General features: G+C 54.3%; 1 protein-coding gene across 3 annotated transcripts in view; it reads right to left on the bottom strand.

The window, feature by feature from the left end:
* The window catches only part of DGKZ (diacylglycerol kinase zeta), a 46,463-nt gene extending 28,240 nt beyond the window's left edge, over window positions 1–18,223 (bottom strand). For all 3 annotated transcript variants that reach the window (XM_053980464.1, XM_053980465.1, XM_053980466.1), the window contains exon 1: window positions 17,997–18,223. In XM_053980464.1, coding sequence (XP_053836439.1) covers window positions 17,997–18,190 — 194 coding nt within the window. In that variant the 5' untranslated portion in view covers window positions 18,191–18,223. The remainder of the gene's footprint in view (window positions 1–17,996) is intronic.
* Between the last annotated feature and the right edge of the window lie 4,804 nt (window positions 18,224–23,027).

Genomic DNA, 23,027 nt, shown 5'->3' with positions numbered 1-23,027 from the left:
TTCTATAGGCTTATCACCATCCCTGTACTCAGTAATGTAGGGGAAGGAGGGAGGGAGGGAGGGAGGGAGGGAGGCAGGAGGAAGGAAGGAAGGAAGGCAGTGGCCTCCAGAGAGCAGCATCGGGGCAGCTAAAGCCTGGCTGAACTGAAAGCAAAGCCAAAGCATCACCTCCTCAGAAATACTCCTCAGAAGTATTTCTCAAGTCCTACCACTGCAAGCAATGCAGGCAGGTACTTGGTCACCAGAAGGTTTAATCCACCCAAGGCCCATGCAGCTTTGCAGAGGGCATCAGCATTTTGCTGATGACCCTGTTTCCAGCCTGTTCCCAACACTGCAGTGCTCCATTCATGTACCCTCTCCATATTATCTGCAGGATGATGCACAGTAAACAGCACAGAATCAGAGAATCTAAACTTCCCCTGTACAAGGGGAGGCCATTTCTTCTTGTTCTATCACTTATTACCTGGGAGAAGAGACTGACCCCACACCTTGCTACAACCTCCTCTCAGGTAGTTATAGAGCTCAGTAAGGTCTCCCATGAGCCTCCAGCTTCCTCAGCCGTTCCTCCTAAGACTTGTTCTATAGACCCTTCACCAGCTGTACTGTTCTTTGGATGTGCTCCAGCACCTCAGTGACAGGAGGAGGGCCCAAAACTGGACACAGCACTTGAGGTGTGGCCTCACCAGTGATGAGTACAGGGGAAACAGTCACTTTCCAGTCCTGCTGGCCACACTACTACTGACACATGCCAGGATGCTGTTGGCTTTCAAGGCCACTTGCCACACTCTGGGTCATGTTCAATGGCTGCCAGTGAGCATCACCAACAGGTATTAAAAACTGTCTGAACAAATAAAACATATTAAAAACCACAAGTGAGAACACAGGATGTGGCACACTGCAACAGACTCTTTTTGGCCAGCTTTAGCTCCTGGGGGAGACATACTGACCAGAGGCACCTCAAATTAGCTGAATGGCTGTTCCCTCCTACCCCAGATATTCCACCAGCACAAAGCTGCTCCACCGCTTACTGTGTTGCTGTTGTGGGCAGGAAGATCTCTTAACACAGCTTCCTTCCTTTTTGCACCAGTCTCGTGAGGAAATCTGCTAGAACAACCTTGGTTTGACATTTATGTTTGAGCCTAGCTGACTGCAGACCTTTTTATCCTCAGGGCTGTCTGTAAATGGCACATGAAATCAAGCTCTGACCACCAGTGGTGAAGGTTATTACAAGATTGCCATCTGACAGCCCATGACAGCAGCATGTGGCAGCTCAGATATGCTGGGTGTACATATCCCCACCTCTTGCATGTCACTTCCAACCTTAGCTCCAAATGGTGTACTGCAGGTGTGAGAGCTGCTGCTGGTGGAGCAGATGGATGAACTACTGGGGCTGCCCATGGTTGATATGCATTAGCAGAGCTGTGTGCAGAGCAGCTGGGGTACCATGCAATAGGCAGAGAGGAGCCCAAAAAGAGCTAAGCCTTGGAAGCCCCAGGCCTAACACCAGCACATTTCTGGCATCTCCATCGTTTGTCACTGAGAAAAGATGGAGAGGAACCAGCACCTGTGGCTGCTCTGTAGACCACATTACTTGGCTCAGTTAGGTAAGGAGGCTGGATCAAGGCAGCCTGGCATTTGCAGGGTGCAAAGTAAGGAAGTACTGCTGCATGTACTGGGATATCAACTCTACTTATGAGCAGATACACACTATCATTTCAATCTCATTCTGTGAATAAGGAAGGAGACAGCAGCTCTGGTCTGCTCATGATCTGCAATCAGAGCTCTTGAAAGGTGGGGTGTTTTTTTACTACCAGACTCCTCAAAGCATCCTACACACCCTGCCCAGCCTCAGTGCAGAGATGCTGCTGAAGCAGGAACATGTCCCATCAAGATCTAAACAACCTTGGAAAGCACAGCAGGGATCAAAGAGGAAAAACTTGCATCTTGTAACTACAGTGGACACAGAGCTTGTGAATCAGCTGTTATGGAGACATCTCTCCAGATATCCAGCAGCTATCCCTCATTTGGTGATGGCGGTTCCAAAACCAGACAGGCTGAACATGCAGTGTCCCCCATGACATAATCTTTGCCCACATCACAAAGAGAATCTGGATATTCAGCTCCACTATTCTGCTTTGCTTCACTAGCCTTGAGCAAACTCCCATATGTACCATACTTAATACACTCTCTGTGATAGGCAGGGGGATCCTGTGCCATACACCCTCTTGGCCCTTCCTCCGCATTATTATTCCCTTTGTCCCTCCAGCAGCCTGGTCTATTCCTGCACCAAAGGAAGCAAGAGGACCCTACTGCAGGATTTTGCTGGTACTAAATGCACAAGCCTTGAGCCACAGAGAAATCTGGACATAATAACACCATCAGCTCCTCCTGACCTTTCAGCAAACCTCCAATTAGTCAACTGGAAAGCATTTTTTCCAACCACGGGACTACCAGGGAAACAAGTCCGAGAGCTTCACCCTGTTCCATGACGAGCACCTGTCCTGATGGCAGCCGGCTGTATTCCTGCATTCTGGCTAGCTGTGGGTGCTGTGGAGCTGCTGTGGCACTAGAGCTGGCAGAGTGTGAGCAGGAGCCCACTTCAGTTTACAAGCTGTCTTCTCCTGGCAAAGACATTTGACTCGTACAGACCAGCCACAAGGAAAGTGTGTTATTAATAGCCACTCCTGTGTGACAGCAAGATCTCCTGGGCTTCTGACTCCCTGCCTCCTCCCTGCCAGGGCACTGGAGGGACTGAAGGACCTAGGAGCTCATCCAGAGAGCTGCTGCTCATTCCCACCCCGCTGGCACACCACTGGTTGCCTTCAGCCTCTGTTTCCATCACAAGCTTGCACAACCCACAATGCCCTTTCAGTGCTCTGATATTCAATCTTCCCATGTATGCTACTGTCCTTACATCACCCCTGCTGAGATCCTGTGCCTGCTCTCCTGTTCTGCTTCCCACACATCATCACCGACCTCTCCTCTCCCTGGAGCTCCCCAGCCAGGCTTCTCTGACCTTACAAAAGCAACCTGCACAGATGAGGTCTGCTGAGGAAGGTGCCCCCATGCCAGATGGGGAAGGGAAAATGCTAGTCAAGATGTGGTGCAGCCCTCAGGCTTTGGTTGCAGTGAGGTGTGCAGTGATCAGCAAGTTCCCATACTGTGCATTTTGTTTCTACTCAGAATTTCCATTCCAGCTGTCATCTCTCCTACCATCACACAAATAAAGCAGTCAGGAGCTCCCCCACACTGGGTCCAGTATGAACAAGGAGATGGGGCTCCCCCCAGCACCGGGGCAGGGAGGCTCCATCCAAACCACGAACCTTTCAAAGCACCATGAGGGGTGAGCTATGGGCTATGCTCATCTATTTTAGGATTCATACATTTGACCTACTGCAACAAGTGCCACCACCTATATGGGCCACTTCCAGGCTTCTGAGCTGCAGGAGCATGGTATTCCCAGAGCAAGGACAAGCACATCCTCAGTTGCACTGTCACCCTGCAGAGGAGGGGATTACTGCTGCAACCATAAGGTTGCTCCTCCAAGCTGCAGAAGCCAGTTTCTGATCCTAGCAGGGTACTCAGAGGGCGACACATCTCAGCTTATCTCTCAGTGACTCCTGGGCCTGATCAAGGGGAATTCAGACCTCTCTGCTAGTAAGAAAGCAAGGCAAATGCTTAGAAACCAGCTGGTGGTCAGATGCATGCAGCTGCAGAGGACCTCCTCCCAGCCCTGTGGTCCCTGAGGTCCCTGCACGTGCTGCATAGAGGCCCCTGTCAGGCATGGACATGAGAGGAAGACACCCCTGGAAATATCTAAGTATGTTTGCCAACATGCTCAGAAGACTGTCAGTGTCACTTGGCACTCTGGGTGGCCAACCTGGAGGTCCCAGGACAGCACTGCTTCAAAAGGAACAGGCAGCTATGTCAGTGTAGACTCCCTGTATCCATCTTGTACCGGGCTGAACAAGAGTACAACTCACAACCAGTCAGGAGCTGGGAACACCGCAGGGAGGAGATACAACTTCTAAGATGCTTTCTTCAAATGAGCAAGTCAGGGTGACAGATGCAACACCAAGGACCGGCAGCTGCCTTGGGGGACGATTGTAGAAAGGCAAAGAAATGAAACAACACAGTTTGACAGTTTGTCACAGTAGGCTTCTCCAAGTGGCAGAGCCAAGTGGAAGGACACTGCCTAGCCATGCCTCAAACAAAGCAAGGCAAAAGCCATCCCACCTTCATGCCTGGCCCTCCACAAGAAAATGCTCACATTTGGTTTTCTGGGAAGAACAGGGGCTGGGAGCAGAAGGGACTGAGACTTTTTATACAGTTCCTAGCATTTTCCCAACACCCTTCTTGTGGCAGCTCCATCCCACCTCACCCCAAGCTCTGCATGATGCCATGGTGCCGTCTCCTTTTTCACCACCTTCTAAAGGCAAACATGAGATCTGTTTTAAGGCACATCTGCCAGAGTAGCTCAGATCCTCCACAGAGACTTCATAAAGTGAAGAGTTTGCCAGCCCTAACATTCAGAATAGTGTTCCCATTACAACATTGTGATTTCCTTCCCAAAATCCATGGAAGACAGTGTTTTATCTTAATTTAAACCAAAACCATCTCCTTGGAGCCTCCTGGGCTGACTCTGGGCATTTATATCCCTTGACAATTTTCCACCATCATAATGTTATGAAGTTTATATGCCACTACAGTAAATAATCTGCCTCCTGGCAATCAAGAAACCTGACAGCACTGATGTAAACAATCTGTTGCTGTATTTGGCTGAGGAGCCGAACAGCAAGACTGACAGCCTTGAACCATGAATTAACCAGGGCTGAAACACAGAGTGAGCCACCACTGTCACCCATGGTCCTGGGGCTGAGGCTGAGCAGGGGTCGGGGGAGAGGCTGGCCTCTCTTCTATTTTGGTCCCATCAGCAGGACCAGCGATGCAGGCTGGGAAGGAGTTGGAGAGTTTCTTCTCTCTCTCTCTGAGCTTCCTTTCCAGAGTGACATGCATGAAGCCAAGCAGCGGGGGCCTCAGCCAGGGTGTCATGGTGATTTAAGTACTCAGACCGTGGTTTCTTTTGCAGATTCCTATTATCACACCCAGTGGCGGTCCCCTCATTCAATATACACAGCTCTGTTCCTCACAAGGAGGGACGCACTATTTAAAGGGTGGCCAGTCCCACAGCCCAGCTGTTGGATCCAAACTCCCAGAGCAGCCCCAGAGTTTTTCCCCAGCACACAGGGACAAAATCCTGGCACAGAAATTACTACTGGCCACAGTGCTGCCCCAGACAGGGTGATACACAGAGTCTGCCCAGGGTAGCCGCTCCAGGGAGGCGGCGATGAACCTTGTGTAACAACAAAGCTACAGCGCGGTAGATACAGAACATAGGCAGTGGTTCCCAGGGCTAGTAAGTCTCTGCACCTCCCAAAGCAAAATCAAGAAAACCTCAGGCACCCCACAACATGCACTGATCACTGCTCAGAACGATGGGACTCACATGCCTCCCTCCAGCCCATAGCAGGGATCAGGAAGGGCATCCCACTGTTTCTGGCATAAGCAGGGAATCACAGTAACACCAGCACCAGAGGATACGCCAGGACTTCACAAATCTGTCCTGCTTTCCTAAGCCATCCCAAAGCAAAGTGACTGAGGACTAAGGGTCCTGGCAAGGCGCAGGCTATTCCCCTGTCCTCTGCTACCTGCAGATTTCCTGCTGCCACCCCCATGCCACATGGACATGCAGGACGAAAGCAGCAGAATGGGTGACTGGAAATACACCACTGGCAGGGCAACCCCACAGAAACAGCAGCCAGGCACCACTGAGTGCCACGGAGGCTGTGTTTTGCAGACCCCTCCCTGGGGACTGCTGTGGATCGGCTTGCTCCAGGCTCTGGCAGCAAACAGTACTTGACAAAAGCAAACTTGAGGGTCTTGGCGATGACTCTGGGGTCTGCTCCCCCTGCCCTTCACAGTGGTCTGGAACCAAATGCCATACCTACAAACTAAGGGCTGTCTCTCCCCCCAGGTCCCCTCCCATCCCGCATCCAGCACAAACAAAAGCAGCAAGCGTGAGGGATAGGGATGAGCATGACAAGGAAAGGGGAGATAGTGGGAAAAAGCCCCCGTGACCTGATCCGGAGCGGTGCAGGGGTCCTGCAGGTGCCGAGTGGGTGGCAGTGGCCGCACTGCAGCAACAGGCCAGCCCTCCCCTACTAAGTCCTAGTTTGGAGAGAGTGCTTGGCTTCTCCCTCCGCTCCTCCCTACGCTGCTCTCGTTAAAATAGCCAACTGCACTTCCTCTCTGAGCAGCCCTGAGGCTGGCTCGCCCCCAGCCGCAGGCGCATGCACCACAGCGGGCCCGGAAAGAGAGGGGTCCCCACGGCGCCAGCTCCTCTCCAAACACTCAGTTGCAGCCCAGGGATGGCGCAGCTTCCCTGGCAGCGGCAGCAGGAGAACACGGGGAGAACGTGCCAAAGTGGCGATTCTCTCCTGCCTCCTTGGAACTTGGATAAAGGGGTTTGCATGGCTGATGAGAGTCAAGCCACCAGCCACGGAGAGCCTGTTTTCATGCACAGGAGGTAACTTGCTTCTGAGTTAGTGTTTAGTCCAGGCAGGCTCCACAGATGTCTCAGGAGCTCTGTGTCTTCCCTCATCGTGAAAACCCTCCATGGGACCTATGATAGCCAGGCTGGGGACTTCCCCGTCATGCTTCATTACTATCTGGGTTCCCCAGCTGCCTCTAGGGATCTGCTCCCAGCCAAACACAACCCATCTCCCTTTTGGGGCCACAAAACCTGTCTCCTCTTTGGTTTTTGCAGAGATGAAGGGAAGGTCACGCCAAAGGCCAGCTATGATGCCGTCACCATCTATTGTTATTTCAGTCATTTACCCGGGCGATGAGAGCCGTAGTGAGTCAGTGCGGATGGCTGCAGCTGAGATCTCATCCTCTCACACCCTGCCCCCTCCTGCCTGCCCCTTCCCCTTGCCTACATGTCATGGCTAAAATTAGACAGCTCTTCTCCTCTGTGTGTAGGAATGTGTCTGTGTTTGGACAGTGTCCAGTGCTCCTTGGGGCCTGAAGCAGGACTCCAATAACACAGTCATAACAAAATGTCACAGAGGCAGCAGCCAATGTGGCAAAGGCAGCCAGCTGCCTTGCCCGATGGGTGTCTTGAAAGCTGTTCACAGGAAACCATTCCCCAGAGGTAGCCAGGCCCAAAGGCTGAGCTACCACCATTGCTGTCATCTCCATCATGGCAGAAAAAGCAAGTGGCCTTTGAGAATCAGTGGGAGAGAGGGGTGGGGAGGACACATGAGTGAACCCATCCATTGCCAAAGCTGCTGAGGATTTCATTCACCCCTTTTCTCACAACACCAGAGAGGAAAGGGAGCTGGAGATACCCAGGGCAGGCAGGAGGCATTCACCTCGTTCAATCCTCTCCCCCCTCAAAACTGCCAGCTGATGAAGGTTGGAAGGTTCTGCCTCCTTCCCTACACAGGGTCTCTACACATCCTTCTGAATTCCCTTCCCACTGCTGGAAAAGAGCCATCTGCCACTAGCGGTCAAGCAGGTCCCAGCACCGTCACAGCCCCAGGGCAGCTATGATGCCAGATGCAGAAGGGCCTCTAGGAATGATGGCCCCAGTCCATCATTGTTAAGACTCACTTACTGGGACTGGCAGGATGTTTTATCAAAGAGAAAATTAAAAATGTGCTGCAACTAGTCAATCATTCAGAGCAAAGTAGCCTGATAAGAGATATGTGCAGTTCCTCACCAGGCCCACCTCCAGCCAAGGAAGCTTAGCACAGAATCACAGAATGATTTGGATTGGAAGAGACTTTAAAGGCCATCTCACTGCTACCCCACTATCATAGTCAGGAACGCCTTCCACTCAACCAGATAGCTCAGAGTCCCATCCAACCTGGCCTTGAACAATTCCAGAGAGAGTTCAAGCTTCCAGCTTGTCTCCAACTGCCCCATGCCCACCCTGCTCTTCTTGTCCCCCATGGTCTATGCATAGCAGAGACTCCTGCTGATACCACTTGCTGCTCCTCACAGTCATCACAATCCTATCTCCTTCCTGGGCTGGCAGGACCTGGACTGACAAATGAAAACAGCCTTTTTTCCCAATGGAAACACCATGGAAAGGTGAGCACAGTGGATTCCAGGTGGCCCCAAAATCCCTTCCAAGTCAATCTGACCACCAAGAGACCAGGGCACTAATTCTCCAAGTCCCTGGAGGCAGCAGGAGCAGGAAGCCTAAGAGCCCTCTCCTCAAGTTCAGTCACGCAAACCTTGTTGCCATTCTCCTCCTACTTCCGTGACTTAGTAAGCCCTCAGCCTGTTAACATGCAGACAGGTGAATGGGTTGTGATGGAGACCAGAGGCTCCCAATGCTGTTGTCACAGGTTTCAGTCCGCTGTGTTCAAGCAGAAACCACTGCTCCAGGCCAAGAGGCTCCCCAGGCCCACGCAGCCCTGAGCAAGACTTTCCATGTGAGGAGATCCTGGTCCCACGCACCTGAAACCACATCGCAAGTGGCAGCCCCTGCAGCTGTCTGCAAGGGGGAGAACTGCTCAGCATCCCTGAGAAACCCAGTCCCCAGTAATCTTTCTACACCACAAAGCCTAAGACAGGAAAGACACCTCCCAAGCCTTCATCATGACCCTGTGACTAAGCAAACATGCCACACAAGTGGCATTTGTTAACTGTGACCTTGTTACTGATATAATGTCTAACCTTTGGTTTCACTTTTTCACCTCATGGCAGCAAGAGACTAAGTCTTTTTCTCCCACATTTCACATCAAAATTGAAGTAACTGCTTTTAACAATGTTAAATCTATTATTTCTTGGCTTTGCTGAATGTCAGCTTGTCCCACTGCAACAAATGGGAGGGCAGGAGGAAAAGTTGGGTTTTTTTCTCCTCCACCCTTTTTGTTCTAAATGCCCTCAGCATATCTGGTCTTATGTGCTTCCTTTTCTTCTTTCATCTTAACATCCCCACATCTGCCAGAATCACTGATGGGCTTTTTTCTTCCATCATTCTTCAGAGAGGGGAAGAAGCAATGCCCATGCAGAGAGCAAACCAGTGTCCCCCTTCCTGGAATGGACTAGCACTTTAGCACAGACCAGTAACACAGGGCTGCCTTGCTCTGCTTCCCGAGTTTCTCAGCTCCTCCTCTCATGCCCACAGAGACACTGGGTGCTCCAGAGACTTGCGGTGTGGGAGGAGTGACCCAGACTCCAGGTGCAGAAGTTGGGTGGTTGCCATTATGAGGCTCTGTGTGGTACCAGGACACGCAAGCCTGTGCAGCCGGGAGTTGGCTGGCAGCTGCCTTGGCTGGAGGCTTGCCTCTGAGCATCAGCCAGCCCACGGCAGCAGCTGACCAGTTTAAGCCATCAAGCTCACCAGCCACTTCAGCCACAGCAGCATAAAAAAAGCTCTATGCGGATGCTTTGCCAATCCCTTTCTTGCAGAAGGGAGGAAAGCAAAACTAGGAGCGGTGAGTCAAGGCCAGGAACCCTGCAGAAGGGACATGTCACAACACCCAGCTGAAGTCAGCTGCAGGGAAAGGGCTGGAGTTGCACGGCAGAGCATCAGAGCTCTGAAGAGCGACCGTGCCCTCTGGTGTTCAATGCATGGCTCTTTGGACCTCTCCAAAACCCATTCACCTCCCCTCTGAAGAGCACTAACGGCCTCTTGCTCCCAACACATCCAACCACAGGACTCCCAAAATCTTGGTCTGGGACAAGATTTTTTGTCTACAACATCAGACAAACAAGAGTCTGAGTGGCAAACTCAGTAAGGCCAGGATGCCATGCAGAGAAACTGTCTAGCAGAAGCCAGGAAGAGCAGTAAGGGTCTTCCACTGCAGCACTCACACACGTGCAGCCAAATCCTGGCCAGGCTGATGTGCTGCTCTACAAAGACCAAGGCATAGGGAGCCCAGAAATGGAATCTGGGACTTGTCCCTACCTCCACATGTCCTCAGGAGCACTTGTGAGTGAGGTAATGGCTAGCCCCAACACCATGGCTAGCCTAGGAACTAGCTCCCACAGAGCAACTACATCCCAGCAATGGTGATTGTCTCCCAGGCTCTGTTTTTCCACCATTTCTGGCAGTCATAGCCTTACTGAACTTCAGACTGCTTCAGCTAAATTTTATTATTTATTATTATTTAATTTAGTCATTTAGCTAAACCACCCTCAGTGTTGTCACCTTAGGTCTTCCAAGCATTCAGCATGCACTGGGTCTAGGTGTTCATGCCCACACTGGCTGGGACATAGAGGAGGAAGAACTCAACTGACCTTCAATCCAAACTGCAGCAAAACAGAAGCTGCCATGTTAGTCAATCAAAGTCAAGTAGCAAGCTACCTCTAGAACAAAGTTAGTGACACAGGCATGAAGCAAGCAGCCTGGCTTTCGGTGGCCTTGGTTAGTACAGACACAAGAGGGTAAAGTGGGGTGAGATGTAGGTGGGAGGGAGGAGAGCTTTTGAAAAGAAACATTGCAGCAGCTGCTGGGACTGCACAGCCTGTGCAAGCCAATAAAAATACCACATACGTATACACCGCTGGCCGGTGCTTTATCCTCCTGGATCCCCATCGGCTGGGCTGGCTGCCCTGGAGACAAGGGAAGACACCTTTGTGGGGCAGGTGGAGTCTAGGGACACAAAGAGAGTGGTCAGCAAGCCATGAACATGCCTGGCTGCTCAGCACATAGCGCTATCCTCCCCCGCCCCAGTTTTGCTGCCCCAGTGCCATCTCTCCACCACATGCTCTCCCCTTGCCTTGGCACTTGCAGATCCCAGGGGCTCAATGGCACCTGTGCCACCACCCATGCTGTCAGCCATGGAGGTCAATGCAGGCAACATGCCCATGAAGCTGGAGTCAGCAACACTGTTTTTCCCTAAAGAGCCAGTCAGCAAACATGAAGCACCACACTCCTACATCTGGGATACTAACCCAGCCCACTTCAGACCCAGCCAACTGCCCACCTCCAGCCCAACCCAGCCAGCTGCAAGAGGGCACACAACTCAGGGACCAGTGCCAGGCTGGCACAGAAAGAGAGTCCCACTTCGCTTCATCCTTCCCTGCGCTGGCCTGGTTCCTGGCTGCCTTCTTTCACCTCAACTGCTGGGTCCAGGCATGGATTTGAATTTCAAATAAATCATGAAGGCACTCTCCATGCCTTGCACAGAGGAGCATAGTTTGGGCAGGGCAGAGCAGTTCACCTGTTCCTAACTCTCTGGCCCTTGTGCATGGGCACCAACCCTTAGGAGCCCTGACTACCACCAGTCAGGGGCTGGATAGCAAAGCTCTTGGTGACCCAGTGCAGATGGAAAGTGTCATTCTTGGGATCCCTCTGACACTCACCTCCACCACATCTGCTTCCTCACTCATCCAAACAACAAGAAAACTTGTGGGCGGGTAACGGTGTTTGAGCCCAGGTGGGGAATCCTCAGCAGTAGCCTCTGCTGGAAAATCTCCCGGCCCCATGCTGACCTGCAACCCTGCTGAACTGGGGAGCAGGATACCTCCTTCCATGCATCCTGGCAGCACTCACAGAACAGGAGCCCTGTAGCTTCATAATCCTGCCATCTGCCAGCCTCACATGGGTACAGAATCTCTGCAGAGAATCCCACCCCAACCCCTGCCACACTTCAACAGTGGCAGCTGTCATGTGCTAGCTGCCAGAGTGCCCTACGCGATGTCCTCTTCCGTGGTGACCTCGAGCTTGGGCAGTAAGAGGCTTAGCCCTGGATCTGCCAGAGCCAGGGTAGCAAGGCAGGACGATGTACAGATAAATCAGACCAAGTGGGAACTTTCACACAGAAGGGACAGCACGTGGCCATCTGCATTGCCCCCTGCTCCCTCTCTGAGATGGTTACAGGCCACAGCCAGAGGCTGGGAGCTCAGGAGGAGGCTCCAAGCCATCTTACGTACTTCTACCCCATGATTCTCTATCCTCATCTCGTTGCGGAGTCCTGCCCTAGAGTGCAGGTGGGGCCCTCCATAGCCAGTGGTGAGCAGGCAGCAAGGAGTCCCATTGCTCTCTGGCTCTGGATCCACACCTGGGCTGACAACAGCAAGCAAGGGACAGTCTGTTTGGCACACACGTTTCCTGTGGAAGCCAAGCTGCACCAAAACAAGGGGAAAACCTTCTGCAAGAAGGCTCTATGTTAGTTGCCCTGACTTCCTGGGCCAGCCAGCTGGGACACATGACTTTCTTCAAAGCCATAGCATGTGCTGGAGCCAGGGCTGCTCCAGACCTGCAAAGAGACAAGATGCTGCTGGGAAGCAGGGAAAGGAAGACAGGGTGAGTGGAGCTGAGAAAAGGGCAAACACTAAGCTCTTGCCTATTGGTGCTGGGTGGGATTTTCACACCCTGGCTGGGTGCCCCCACATGCAGCTGGGACTAGAGCCTGCCACAAGCTGGCATCCTGCAATAATGTCAGGGAGCCAGCAACAGCCCATGAGACACACCAAAGGAATCATCCACCAACACGGAACACATGGAGGACAGGGCAGCAGCCAAAGGATGGGACTACCTCCAGCCAGACCTCCTTCTGCTCCCAGAGTGGGGCTTTCCCACCAGTGCCATGTACCTGCCACTCTGCACACACAGCTTGGACAGCATCCTGCAGTCCCCCCAGAGACATGTCTCCAGTTCTTACAGCTGGGCAGGGCTTCTCTGAGATGAGGCATGCTTAGCTTATTTCCCCAGGCCTTGAACCACTGGGAAGGGCTGATAGCCGTCAGCTGGGCAAAGCTCAGCCAGGCCATTTCCAGCCACGGGAGCAATGGTCACAGGTAGAAACTGGAACTAACAGCCTAACCCAGACAGCACAACCTGCCCGGCAGCCAGGGCTGAGACAGGAGGCCCATTAACTCCTCCTGTCTGGGACAGCATGGAGTGGGAAGAGATCTTCTCAGCTCCTCATCCTGGCACAATGAGGAAGAACTTCCCCTGGGGGCAGAGTTCACAGTTAAGTACAGAATTGGCACCCTAAGGCATCAACCCCTAAACTGCAGGCAGGAGGAGAACAGCACTGGGTCTAACACCTACATCTGGTGTGGACAGGACTCCATTCCTGCTGGGCACTGGCCTGGCCAGCAAAGCCTCACTGCTTGCTTTGGCAGAGCTTCACCCTCCACCTGGCATCCCGATGGGTAGAAGAAGAAAGCCTCCCAACTCCCAAACACAGACTGCAGCTGCTGCTGGATCAGCAGGTTGCAACAGAAACACAGAGTAGATACTTTTGTATTACTGGAGAGCTGGCCTAGGGAAAGCTCTTGAACTCAGCATTGCAAAGACAGAGCCACTTATTATCCCCAGAGCTTGGTGCCAGCTCAAGAACCAGCAGGACAGGTTTCCCCTATTTCCACATCTAGCCTGTGTTGCCAAGCCAGATCTGCACCAGAGTCTCTACTTCCAAAAGTCTCCAGCAGAAGCCATTCACGTCCTACCAGTACCCCATCTCTTTCAAAAAAAGATTGTTTGTGGGCCCAAGGGTCAAGGAGTCAGCCTGCACTCTACTCTACTCTACTCTTGAACTCAGCATCTCAAAGTCAGCACTGGTTTAAAAGAACCAGCAAGCAAGCAAATGCATGGCTGAGAGAGAACTCAGGAGCTTCAACTCACAGTCACCTGGGAAAAAGAAAACAGAACTTCACTAAGAGCAGAGCTGCAAGTTAAATTTAGAGGATTTACCAAGTCTTTGGGGAGATTGTCTGCTCCCCAGGCACTGCAGGATGATGAGTGAAGGAAATCCTACACTGTGTCTCCCACCACCTGCCAGAGCTCAGGTTGCCCTTCATGAGAGCATCGCCCCCATCGCAGAGGGCTGGCCTCCTTACGAGCACCTCCTTAGTCCCCAAGAGAACTCTCACAATCTAACAGCTCTCAAACTCTCCCTGCTTGCACCAGTCACAGCTCTGCCTCTCCCCTCTCAACACTGTATCCTTGCAAAGACCTGTGTCCACTCCCAGCGCTTCTCTTCCTATTGTTTTTGTTAAAAGGAGGAAAGCATTCAATCATCCTCCCTCCTTTCAGTCCCTTGAGGAGATTACACTGTTTCCTGGAAAGGATGCTCCAACTCCTAAGAAGATTAGTGGAAGGTATCCCTGCCCATGGTGGGGGGATTGGAACTGGATGATCTTTAAAGTCCCTTCCAACCTAAACCGTTCTATGATGCTATAATTAAAGGTCCTGACACCTTCTCTGAGCAGGCCCTGTATCACTGTAGCAGCCCCTGCTATGATCTTGGGGAGCTGCCAGTGGGTGCTTGGGACTGGAGAGACAAGGCAACTGGCAGGTAGGGTCCACACCACGGAGGATCTCAGCCTCTGGAAGCAGTCAGACCCCCCCATGCTGATCCTTCCCTGACCTATCTCACAGCCCCACTGTGAGCTGGCAGCTGTCCCAGCCTGGCTTTGCTGTGAGGCTGCATTGGCTGCCAACAGGTACAGCTATTCAGCATGCCCAGTGCTTTATTTTTCCCCCATTGAGAAAAAAAGAGCAGAGATCCTAGAGCAAACTCAGCAGTGGAAACAACTCTCTCGGCACATCCCATCTGCCCTGCAAACAAGCCCAAGTGTCACTGCAGGGGACAGCTGGGGATTTCCACAGGTGACACTGTCCCAGGCCCAGCCAAAGCTACCCAGCCATCACCTCTGAGCAGGATGGGGAGCAGAGGCTGGAAGGTTTCAGAGCTAGAGGCATACAAAATCTGCATGTATGGAGAAGTATAGGAAGATGATTGCTCAACAGCCAGCTGGCAGCAAGGTGCTTTGTGAAAAAGCTTGTCCCAAGGGGAACACTGCTCTCAGCCTGCCAGCCTGCAGAGCACAAACTTCACGCTCCTCCCTACCATCTGGTCTTCCCCCAGGGCACCTGGGGCTTACCCCACTGCACAGCCTCTCTACTGCACCTGCACAGAGGAAAGTGGGTGCAAGGGCCAGCAGCTTCGAGGGCATCCCCCACACAGCAGGGATGGGGAAGGCTGGGCTGCTGTCCCAGTGGCACATCATTCTCAGCTTTCACATAGGTGTAAGCATCAAGCTGCAAGAAAGACAGTGACAAGTGACCAGAAAGATGTAGGCGGGTGCTTGGCTGAGTTTCTTGAGTGCCGTTTACCCACAGGCTGTGCCACCCACAAACCTTTCCTGGGGCAGTGGCAGGCACCCCTAGGCTCACCTTCAGGCTCCAGCACAAGACCTGCCAAAGGGTCACAGACAAAAACTTGGTCCTTGGTCTCATGCTCTGCTGGACTACCATCTGCCAGCTGCCCCACTGGTGGCTACGGCCCCTGCTTACGCTATCAGCCCCTGCTAATGCTATCACAATAGCCATTACACATACTTCCTTTGAAGTGGGATTTGTTACAGAAGCTCTGAAGCCCACAGGGAAGATCCATTTCACTGGCAACCCACTTCACTGGCACGGGGTGAACAAGAAAGAGGCATTGTCCCCAGCATTTACACTCCTTCCCCAATTCCTCCCTGGAAAGGGTAAACTGCAGTTCACTTATAGCACAAGAAACAGGGCACCTAGAAAGGCAATTTAATCCTAACCACCTCTTATCTGATCAGCCCCAATCTCTTTATCAGCCCAATTAAAAGAATTACCCATCCACAGCCCGGATGCATGTATTGTGCACTTGTCTCTGTCAGCTCTAGAGCCAATTACTCCACCCTCCTGTAAGGCAATTATAAAGTACAGAAATAAGCCTGCTTGCAAAACATGGGACTAACGTATCATGCCACCGGAGGCCAGAGCTTGGGGGCTCACCTTTCTGTTGCTTCAAATCCCAGCTCACCTGCCCTGGGGACAGGGCAGGCTCTCTTGCCACTTTGCAGACCCCTGCCTCCTTTGGCCATGCCTCGCAGTGTTGCTACAGGCAGAATCTAGCACAGGGTGTCCACCTCAGGAAACCTCTCTCCTTGAAGCCAGGACACTCCAGAGATCCACTCGTGCCAGTGAGCAAATTCCTCCCAATTACCTAAGCTTCCGCTAGACCTGTTTCCTAGCCACATATGGCTCTGGGTAAAGCTCAGAATAGAAGTGGGTACACATTTCCTCACTGATGGCTGTTGGAAAGCATTAGGTGGGTAGGGGCTGGCTGTACTTATTGACAAAAGGAAGTGTAGCATAGCCTTCTGTCGTAATTCCCTCAGAGGAGGTGAAGAAACTTCATGCCATCCTCTGCTCCAATACTCAGGTGGGCATGAATTCAGTGGCATACAGCCAATTATCCTGCATGGCTTCCCATCAAGTTTGCCTCCCACTGGTGTGTGTGGGAGCCCCTTCAGTCTCAGAGGTCCATGGGAATCTCTCCTCACTACCCTGCAGCTCTGGGTGCTGCATTCATCACTCTGAGCCAGGGGGAACTGGGTCCCTTCATCAGCAGCAGAAGGGCAAGAATGCACTAAACAACGCCATGGCCATTTCCAGCTGTCTTGGAGGGCCTACTGGCCTCCTCCAGCTCCTCCTGCCATCCCACTTTGCTTCTCCCCACGTGTCCACACTGCGAAAGGTTGTTCACATGTGGAGAACTTCTTGGCTCTGATCTACATTGCAGTAACAGCAGCTTGAAGCCCCAGGACTCAGAGAGAGATGCCACACAGTATTTGGAACAGGCAAGATACTGCCAGGAGCTCAAGGCAGCCATTGCTGACAGCTCTGAAACCAGAGCAGAGAACATAGCTCTGTGGTGCAGTGACCTTGCAAGCCATCCACTCCCAGGTCCGGCTTGGATGTGGAGGTTGAAATTGGAGCCTTTCCTCTCCATTCAACACGTGTGATACCACTCTGGTGGCACTGCATCCTGCTTCAACTGCTTCCATATACCAAAAATACCCGTGAGATGTAGAAAGTTTCTCATGGGGCCACCAAAATGGCTAGGGGTAAGAGTTATCAAGTACAAGGAAAGTATGAGATAGTGGGGGCGGTTTGGCCTGCAGACAAGTTTGCAGGGGAACATTATTACTATCTCCAGCAAACTGATGGGAAAGTACAGAGAAGATTGGGTCAGATGCTGCCCAGACATACACAGTGACAACCTGAGAGAGACCAGGCACAGGCTGCAACAACGGAAACTTAATTGCTATTAGAAGAAAAAAATACCGGTGTAGCTGAAGCACGGGAGTGGGTGTCCATGGAAGCTGTGTTCTCTACACCGTGGCAACATTCAAAACTCAGCATCAGTAGCCTGATCAAATTCGACCCTGCTTTGAGACAGCAGCATGGACCAGGCGATCTCCAGAGGTTCCTTCAGACCTCAGTTATTCAGTGTTTTCAAAGACGTCCAGATAGCAGAGGTACCAGGCTCTGGTACTTCGTGGTACTTCGCTTACATGGTCCAAAACCTCACGAGGCCAACAGAGAGGGTAAGGGAGGCACAAGGAGCCCAGCTGGCTCTGGGACGGACGCATGAGAAGCCAGGATCCCAGCCGGCAGTACGGGACGAGCACAGCCATCCCCCGGCGCGGCAGGACTGCCAGTGTCGCAGACGAAGCACGGGACGGGGGATGGAGACAGGCAGTTCTGGGCGGGTGGAAGCGAATCCCCAAGAGACGAGGCTCTGATTCCACGGGGACGACAGAGCCCGCAGCGAGGGCAATGCTCCCTAACTTCCCATCACTCGTGCCAAGAGCTTGAAAGGAGGGAAAAGCAAACTCACCCCGCTCCATCCTCACACCCTGTCCCGCATCCCCCTGCGGCTGCGCTCAGTCGGGGTCAACCCCTCGACCGGGCCTGGTGAGGCGGCTGCTGACGGCCCGGCGGCGGGAGGCTCTTTGGGAGTCGGTGCTCCGCCGCCTCCGTTCCGGATGCTCCAGCCGCCTACAGCCAGCCCTTCCTGGAGCCTAGCTCCCTCCGGCCCCGCTCCGCCGCCAGGTGCCGGGGCGGCGGGCGCAGGCACCACCCGGAGCTCGCCCGCCCGGCGGGACCCGCCGTCCCGCCGCCCGCCCCGCCCGGTGCTCACCTGCGCCCGAAGAGCTTGAGGCCAGTGAAGCGCTTGTTGCTGTGGCGGCGGCCCAGCGGAGGCGGCGGCGGCGGCGACCCCCACTCAGGCTCGGCGCTGCCTGACGCCCCGGAGGAGTCGGCTGTGGCGGCGGCGGTGTCGGAGGAGGCGGCGGAGGGCGAACCGCCGGACGGCGGGGGCCGAGCCGCCTGCATGGCCGAGCTCAGGGCTCGGCGCCGCCGCCACCGCGGTTCTGAGACAGAGGAGAGCACCGTGGGCGGGCGGGGGGCGCGGCCGGCTCGGGCTCCCGCCCCACCGGGGCCACGGGCAGGCGGGCAGGAAGTGCGGCCGCTCACCGGTGGCACCGGCAGCCGCGCCGCCAGCGCCGCCTGCCGAGCGCGGAGATCGGGGCTGGCGGCGGAGCCCGTCCCGTGGCCCCGCGCCCGGCGCCGCCACCTCAGGAAGCCGCGTGTCAGCCTCGCCGCCGCCCCGCGCTCGGAAGAGGTTCGGCGGCAGAAGCGGAGCCTCCCCCTGCCTCCGCCTCCGCCTCCCATTGTTCACCGCCGGACGGAGGGGACGGAGCCAACAGTCCTGCCGCCGCCGCCACCGCCCTCTCCGGGGACCGGGAGCCACCGCCGGCCTTGTCGCCGAGGCCAGCACCGAGGCTCTTACCCAGCCCGGCGAGCGCCTGCCCCGCTTCTCCCTGAACCCAGCGACATCGTTGGCTCAGCGGGCAGCAGCAGGGGCAGGGGCTGGTCTGCTCGCCATGGCTGCCAGTCCAAGCAAAGAGCATCTCTCCCAGCCCTCCTTTGCATGGAAAATGTGCCGGCCGCAATGGCAGCTTCCCCGCTTCCCAAGGGTGTAGAGCCAGCCTGAAAGCCGGGGCTGCGGGGGCCGCCAGGACAGGGCCCTGGCTGCCCGCTGCACGGCTCTCCTGCCGACCCTTAACACCCTGGGTCAGGTCCCACTGGCAGACTCAAACACCAGCTGTTTCCAGGAGGGCTGGTGGGGATGGGGACACATTTGCCAGTTTCCCTGAAACTGACAGCTCAGGCAACGCCGGGCTGGCCCGCTGTGCTCACAGGCCTGGCGTCAAAAGCACTGGCGCGGCCCTCTGACATCCTGGCTGGGAGGTTGTGCTGCGCAAGCCCAGGCACTAAGAGAAGAGGAGGGGATTGCGGGCAAGGCGCTGGGCAAGCACAGGAAGCCTTTCCCCCAACCCCCAAATCATGGGCTGTCAGCACTCGCCACAGCACTTTAACCCCCCAACAATAAGACGAAGGCAGCAGAGCCCAGCTCGGTGGGTACCTTATATCTACGTCCCCCGAAGGGCTCTGGGGAACGTCCCAGGAGCGATGCCGCCACATCTGCCGCAGCATGAGCTGATGTGCTCAGCCAGCCCGGGGTTCACTCTCGCTCTTCCTCCCCCAGCAGCCGCTTTCCGGAGTCATCCCGAGGGCAGGTCCCTGGCAGTGCTCCGCCGCCCAGCCGGGGCCCCGGCTTTGTTTGCACCCTCCACCTGGTTCCTCTCTTTGCACTTCCTGGAAGTGTGAGGGCGGCTGTCATTGCAGCCGGCTGCGCGGCCTTCTTCCCACGGTGCTGGCCACCTCCTCTGTCGGGTCGTCTCCAGTGAAGCCTCGTGTGCACCCTCAGCAAGCAGGAGCACGTCCTGGCACGCTGGGCTGCGCGCCGAGGAGCCGCACCTCCCTTGATGGGTGGTTCTTTGAATGCCCCCAGACTTATCCAGCCCCCTCTCGCGAAGCTGCCCCAGCACTGCCATGCACACCAAGGCCATGGCAATGGGGTTGTCCTCCTGCCACCCACCCTGGGCCATGCACATCCTTACCCTGCAGGGCACCACAGCACTCACAACTCCTGGGTGTATATGTCCTCCCTGTGTGGCAGGTCTGAAAACAACCTCCAGCATCTGCTCAATCTACACTGGAGCTCATTGAAAAAACGCTTTGGTAAACCAGGAATGGGCAGTGTGAAAAGTAGAAGCATGTAGGAGGCTCCCAGCCAGCCTCCAAAGAATGGAGAAACAGGCTAACATTCATCATCCATCCCCCAGTCTGGGGAGGCACAGCCTGAGCCTGCAGGCTCGGCCTGTCCCCACCTCCAAAAACCCCAGCTCTTCACGACCAGATGCTACTTGGTGTGCTCTGGCTCCAGGAAAGCTTCAGATCACCAAGTGGGTCTGTGGTCAGCCTCTATGGGCCAGAGAAAAGCAAGCAAGCAAAGCTGGTCCTGGCAGCCTGCACAGATGGCATTTCTAAAAGGGGCACATGGTCTTGCTTTAAACTCCATCATCAAAAGGAAAAAAAAAAACATTGACAGACCTTGATCTCACCAGGCAAGCTCTGAAACTGAACGCAACCCACTGTATTAATTACTGTGCAGAGAGAGGAAAAGGCAGGTCCTGGATGCCTAACTCCAGCTCACAGATCAGGGAGGGGAGAGTTTTGTTATTGCAGAAAGGTTTCATCATCCCTGCTGCTTTGCATGCCATGATGGGTTAGTTGCATTTTCTCCCTGCCTGCAGACATTTACCTTTCATGTTTCATGCTCTGTTTCGTGGTGTTGATGTCTAGTCTTACCCAGGAGCATCAAGAGAATTGGGGCTTGGTGGGGCTGTTGGAGAAGTAACACACCCTGCCCTGGGTCCTTCACCATCCCCTGTGTGCTGTGTCCATGTGTCCTTTCACAGTTCTGTCCTTTGGGCTTGGTGCAAAACTGTGGAGGAACCCCTGGAAATCCCATTCCTGGCTGTTCTTGGTCGGGAGACCCAGAGGAGACAGACTCTGCTGCACAAGCTTCTCTGTAGGCAGCACAGGAGAGGGATGGATGTTACTGTGAATTGGCACCCTTGTCTTCATGCAAGGTACCCTTCAGCACCCTGGTACTGAAAGGATAAAGCTGCCTACTTCAGCCAAACTCAGCAGGATACCTGCCTGTGGGATTCACTGTGAACAGGGATCAATAAGGGAGGAAGTGGTCAGGGGAAGAGATGGCTCTTGGTTCAGGGATTCCAACTCTCCCACCCAGCAGTGTTTGGATCCAGGCTGGCATTGTCCCTAATCCTGGTTAGTGCCCCTAACAACCTCCCTGCTGCCTACTTGGAGAGTCCCACCCCATGGTCCCCTGGCATGCCTACACCACATGCAAGGCTGAGGCTGTGGTTGTGGGGACAAACAGGGGAGGGAGGCTGTGTTCTGCTGTCTCAGAGAGCTGACCTGGCTTGCTTGATGTGGAAAAACCACAGCAGGAGGAAGGGCAGAAGCATCCCTTCTGGCAGCAGCAGGGTCTTGGGTCAGTTTAAACCAGGGAGTGTGTCTGGTTTAAGATGAGGCTTGGGGCTGAATTATGCCATCCCTCACTGGCATGCTGCAGGTATGCCTCTACATAGCCAGGCTGTACCCACAAACTCAGTGTTTCTCCAAAATTGCTTCTTTGGATGTTTCTCTCTCTTGTTACACACAGTCCTATATCCAGTTCACCACTGCCTTGCATGTAGGAACATCCAGAATGAGAGCCAGAATGAGAGTGAACACACACCAGCACTGTGCTCCAAGCACAGGGTGATGCCAACTCCAAACCCATCCGACCCCTGCACCATGCACTACAGCCTGTGTCTGACAGTGGGGCCCAGCAGAGCTTGTCCCTGGTGCTGGAAAGAGTCGTGGCTTGTCACCCCTGACCAAAGTCTGAGGAGCCACCTGCTCATTTCTAGCACCTCCCTTTGGCCGTGCCACCCATTTCCTCTCTCCTGCTGCACAGAGGGATGTGGAGACAGATGCCTCTGTCAGAGTGGAGCAGGCTTGGCTTGCTGGAAATGAATGAGAATTTGATTATGTTGCTCTGGAGAGCAGGGCTAACACGATTAAAAGGCCAGCAGGCAGGACTTGGAGGAAGGAGATTGCCTCTCTGTCTCCTTCTCCATGCTGACAGTGGAGGCTCTCCTTTCCTTCTTCCTCAGCCCCTGCGCTGCCCAGGCTGTCCTGAAACTTCACAAACATCCAGAGTCCAGATCTGAAGGCAAAAGGAATAGAAGACAACAGAGAGTTGCAACCATCTTCCCCTGGACCGCTCAGGGCTCCTACCTCCCTCTCTCCAGCAGCTCCTGCCAGCTCTCCCCTCTGGCCTGCCTTCTCTATGACCAAGGTCCCTTGCTATTTACATTACAAAGCAGCCCCCTCTGCTCCACTCTGCGGGTTATATTTAGCTCCCTGGCACAGAACAGCCTGTGAGTTGCATTAGCTGCGTCCTATCCACCAGCCGGGGACCGCACTGAACAGCCGAGGTGCCTCACATCTCCCTAGCGGGGACGGGAGCTGGCTGGGGGGGGGCACAGAGGGACACAGGGCCCCCTCTTCCCGCTGCCAGAGATGGCTGTGTGGAGCCCTCTGGTGTGTGGGCTGGTCTGGGCGCTACCTCTGAACGTGACCGAGAGCCGAAGCGTAGGAGTCTGACACCTGGCACGGAACGGAACCTGCAGAGAGCTTGTACAGGAGCTTTTGTGTGCTTGTGGTTTCCTTTCTGGGTAAACACCCCTCCGGGCTGGGTTGCTGGGAGCAGTGGCAGTGACAAAGGCTACTGCTGCAAGCATCACCCTGAAAGCAATGATGAAATTGAGAGGGAGCCCACAACTGCTCAGGAGAGGTTGCAGGGTGCTGCTGTGATCTGCCACCACCTGTCCCAGGCCTCTCTGGCTCCATGTCGGCTTTCCCTACAGCAAAGTTCTGCCGGCCTCTAGCTTGCCCTATTGCCACTGGAGCTACTCCACTCTGGGAGCTAGAGATGATCCTGCCTCACCACAAAACCTTGGTGGAGACACTCAAGGCAAGCAGGAGCTGACTTTGGACTCCCCTTGGCCAAAGTGACTGTCTAGGGATTGAGGCACACAACTCTGGTATTTGCTCTGGGTTTGCTGTGGTGACAGAGGGCATTGGGTCCTTCTGGCATTGCAGAGGCACCTCCCTACTGGGGAAATTGTCCCAGAATGTGCAAATCTGGTGCACAAGCCAGCATCATTAATAAGTTTGGCACGAAACT

Source organism: Vidua macroura, chromosome 6 (assembly GCF_024509145.1).
Source record: "Vidua macroura isolate BioBank_ID:100142 chromosome 6, ASM2450914v1, whole genome shotgun sequence".
NCBI lineage: Eukaryota > Metazoa > Chordata > Aves > Passeriformes > Viduidae > Vidua > Vidua macroura.
Note: the sequence above shows the minus strand (reverse complement) of the source record. Positions and strands in the feature narration are given on the sequence as shown.